General features: G+C 37.5%; 1 protein-coding gene across 1 annotated transcript; it reads left to right on the top strand.

Annotated features, from left to right (window-relative positions):
- The first annotated feature begins 317 nt into the window (after nucleotides 1–317).
- LOC133299318 (uncharacterized) lies at nucleotides 318–1129 on the top strand. Its single transcript, XM_061498771.1, has 2 exons — nucleotides 318–444; nucleotides 543–1129. The coding sequence occupies exons 1-2, from the start codon at nucleotides 318–320 to the stop codon at nucleotides 1127–1129; spliced, it is 714 nt and encodes a 237-aa protein (XP_061354755.1).
- The last annotated feature ends 1203 nt before the right edge of the window (nucleotides 1130–2332 follow it).

Raw genomic sequence — 2332 nt, 5'->3', positions numbered from 1 at the left:
TTGCAGGTGACGAAGCTGTTATTCCTTTTTGGCAAGGAATTCCGCATTATTCCTACATTGATTGGAGTTATCAGAGCGAACAAGAATCTTGCACTGATGGTACGGTCTCAAAATCGGGTTCAATACAAGGTTCGTGGCAACTGGGTGACAATTTATTTGTCAATCAAGAATTTGCAACAAAAAAAGATGTCCAAATGGCACTTAAGAACCTCCTCATTAGGGAGCATCAAGAAGCAATTGTAATTGAGAGCACGCCTGCAAAGTTATCCATGAAATGTTGTGCGTATGATAAGGGTTGCCCGTGGCGCGTTAGGGCCATGAAACCAGTGTTTGATGAAAATTGGATGATTACGAGATGGGGTGGAAAACACAATTGTTTGAAGGAGCACATTTCGCAGGGACATAGACAACTCGATACGGACGTTATTGCAGATCTCGTCATAGGTACGTATTTATTTACCGTAATGACATGTCAACGTTTACGTACTGCTGTGTAATTAAATTTGTGAGCTATTATCGAGTCTGGGTCCTCTTCAATGCAGGAATGATAAAGGAAGAACCATCTGTGTCAATCTCTTTGGTGAAAGAAAGGATAACCGCTAAATATGGCTTTAAAGTTTCCTACAGAAAGGCGTGGTATGCGAAGCAGAAAGCGATCGCAATTATGTACGGTGATTGGGAGGAATCGTACGCTTTTTTGCCAAAGTGGTGCGAATACATGCTGCGCTTTTCTCCAGGTTCATTTTATAATATCCAAACAAATGATCTTTATGCAGAGCAGAGCTTAGTTACTGGAAAGAAGGTGTTTCATCGCATATTTTGGACGTTTAGACAGTGTTGTGAGGCGTTCAAATTTGCCAAACCCGTCATTCAAATTGATGGAACACATTTATATGGGAAGTACAAAGGCAAATTGTTGGTGGCCACAGCCCAAGATGGTAATGATGAATGTTTACCGATTGCTTTTGCCATCGTTGAAGGCAAGACCTTGGATGCATGGAACTATTTTCTTGTTAATATTCGTGCTCATGTTACTGACATGTCAAACATATGTTTGATCTCCGATCGGCATCGTAGCATAGTATCTGCTGTGGAGAATAACCCTAATTGGCAGCCACCAAATGCATAGCACGTCTTTTGTAATCGTCATATTGCAAGCAACTTCAATCAAAAGTTTCAGAATGAAGGTTTAAAGCGGATGTTAAAGAATTTAGGTATACTCATTGACACGATACAATAATTTATTTGTAATTAAATAATAAAAATACTTTGGACAAAAGTAATATAATACTTACAGAATACTTAACCCTAGGTCACTAATAACTTCATAAATATGTACTAATCATCACACCTAAATGACTACAAAATTATGAATAAACTCCCGCATTAATAACATCATACATACAAAATTTACGAAGTCGCTATCACTATTTACTAAATCACTAATTAATACGCTGAACCCTAATGCATAATTAAATATTAATAATATGAACTACGTAACAAAAAAAGGGAAGTATCATTACAACATTCATAGCATTGCACAAAATTTCTAAGTGACTATCCTAATGTTCTCAGTCTATATACGATCAATCCTAACATGCGTTACTAACTACCACCGTAATTTAAACGTATACAGAGGAGGTATTACGACCTTACCTAAGTCGGCAGAGCTTCACTAAGAACCGTGGTTAGAGAGGTTAGAGAGTGGTGAATGAGTGAGGAGTGAAAAGGAAAGTGGGGGTATTTATAGTATTGCACAATGTGACGCCCCTTTTGGGCGTCTTCTCCTTCATGAGAGACACCTCAATGGGGCGTCACATTGTGCAATACATCTGTAAATACTCTCCAAACTGCAATAAATGCGTAATTATTTAATTAAATTGCAATAAATAAATTTTTTTGCCAGGGTTCTCTATTTATAGAGAATAAAAGACCTAATATTTGACCTAATGGGATTGGCCCAATACAACAAATAAATTAATAAATAAGAAAATAACTATTATTTACAACACTCCCCCTCAAGCTGAGGAATAGATATTTATCATTCCCAGCTTGCTAGTAAGCTCTTGAAATCTGTCTGAAGGAAGTTCCTTTGCCAACACATCAGCTAATTGACGTCCAGTGGGAATATATGGAGTGGTAATCAACCCGCTATCAATATGTTTAGTCCGATCATGTTGAACTGGATTATGAGCTATACAAATAGCGGACTTATTATCACATAGCAACTTCATAGGTCTCTCACATTTTATTTTGAGATCATCAAGTACAATTTTTAGCCACAGTAACTCATAGATACCTTGAGCCATAGCTTGAAATTCAGCCTCTGCAC

The sequence above is a fragment of the Gastrolobium bilobum genome, unplaced genomic scaffold (genome assembly GCF_033153095.1).
Source record: "Gastrolobium bilobum isolate Gb01-03AN ecotype WA unplaced genomic scaffold, APGP_CSIRO_Gbil_v1 utg13105, whole genome shotgun sequence".
Lineage (NCBI taxonomy): Eukaryota > Viridiplantae > Streptophyta > Magnoliopsida > Fabales > Fabaceae > Gastrolobium > Gastrolobium bilobum.
The sequence above is the reverse complement of the archived record's forward strand: the minus strand, read 5'-3'. Positions and strand labels throughout refer to the sequence as shown.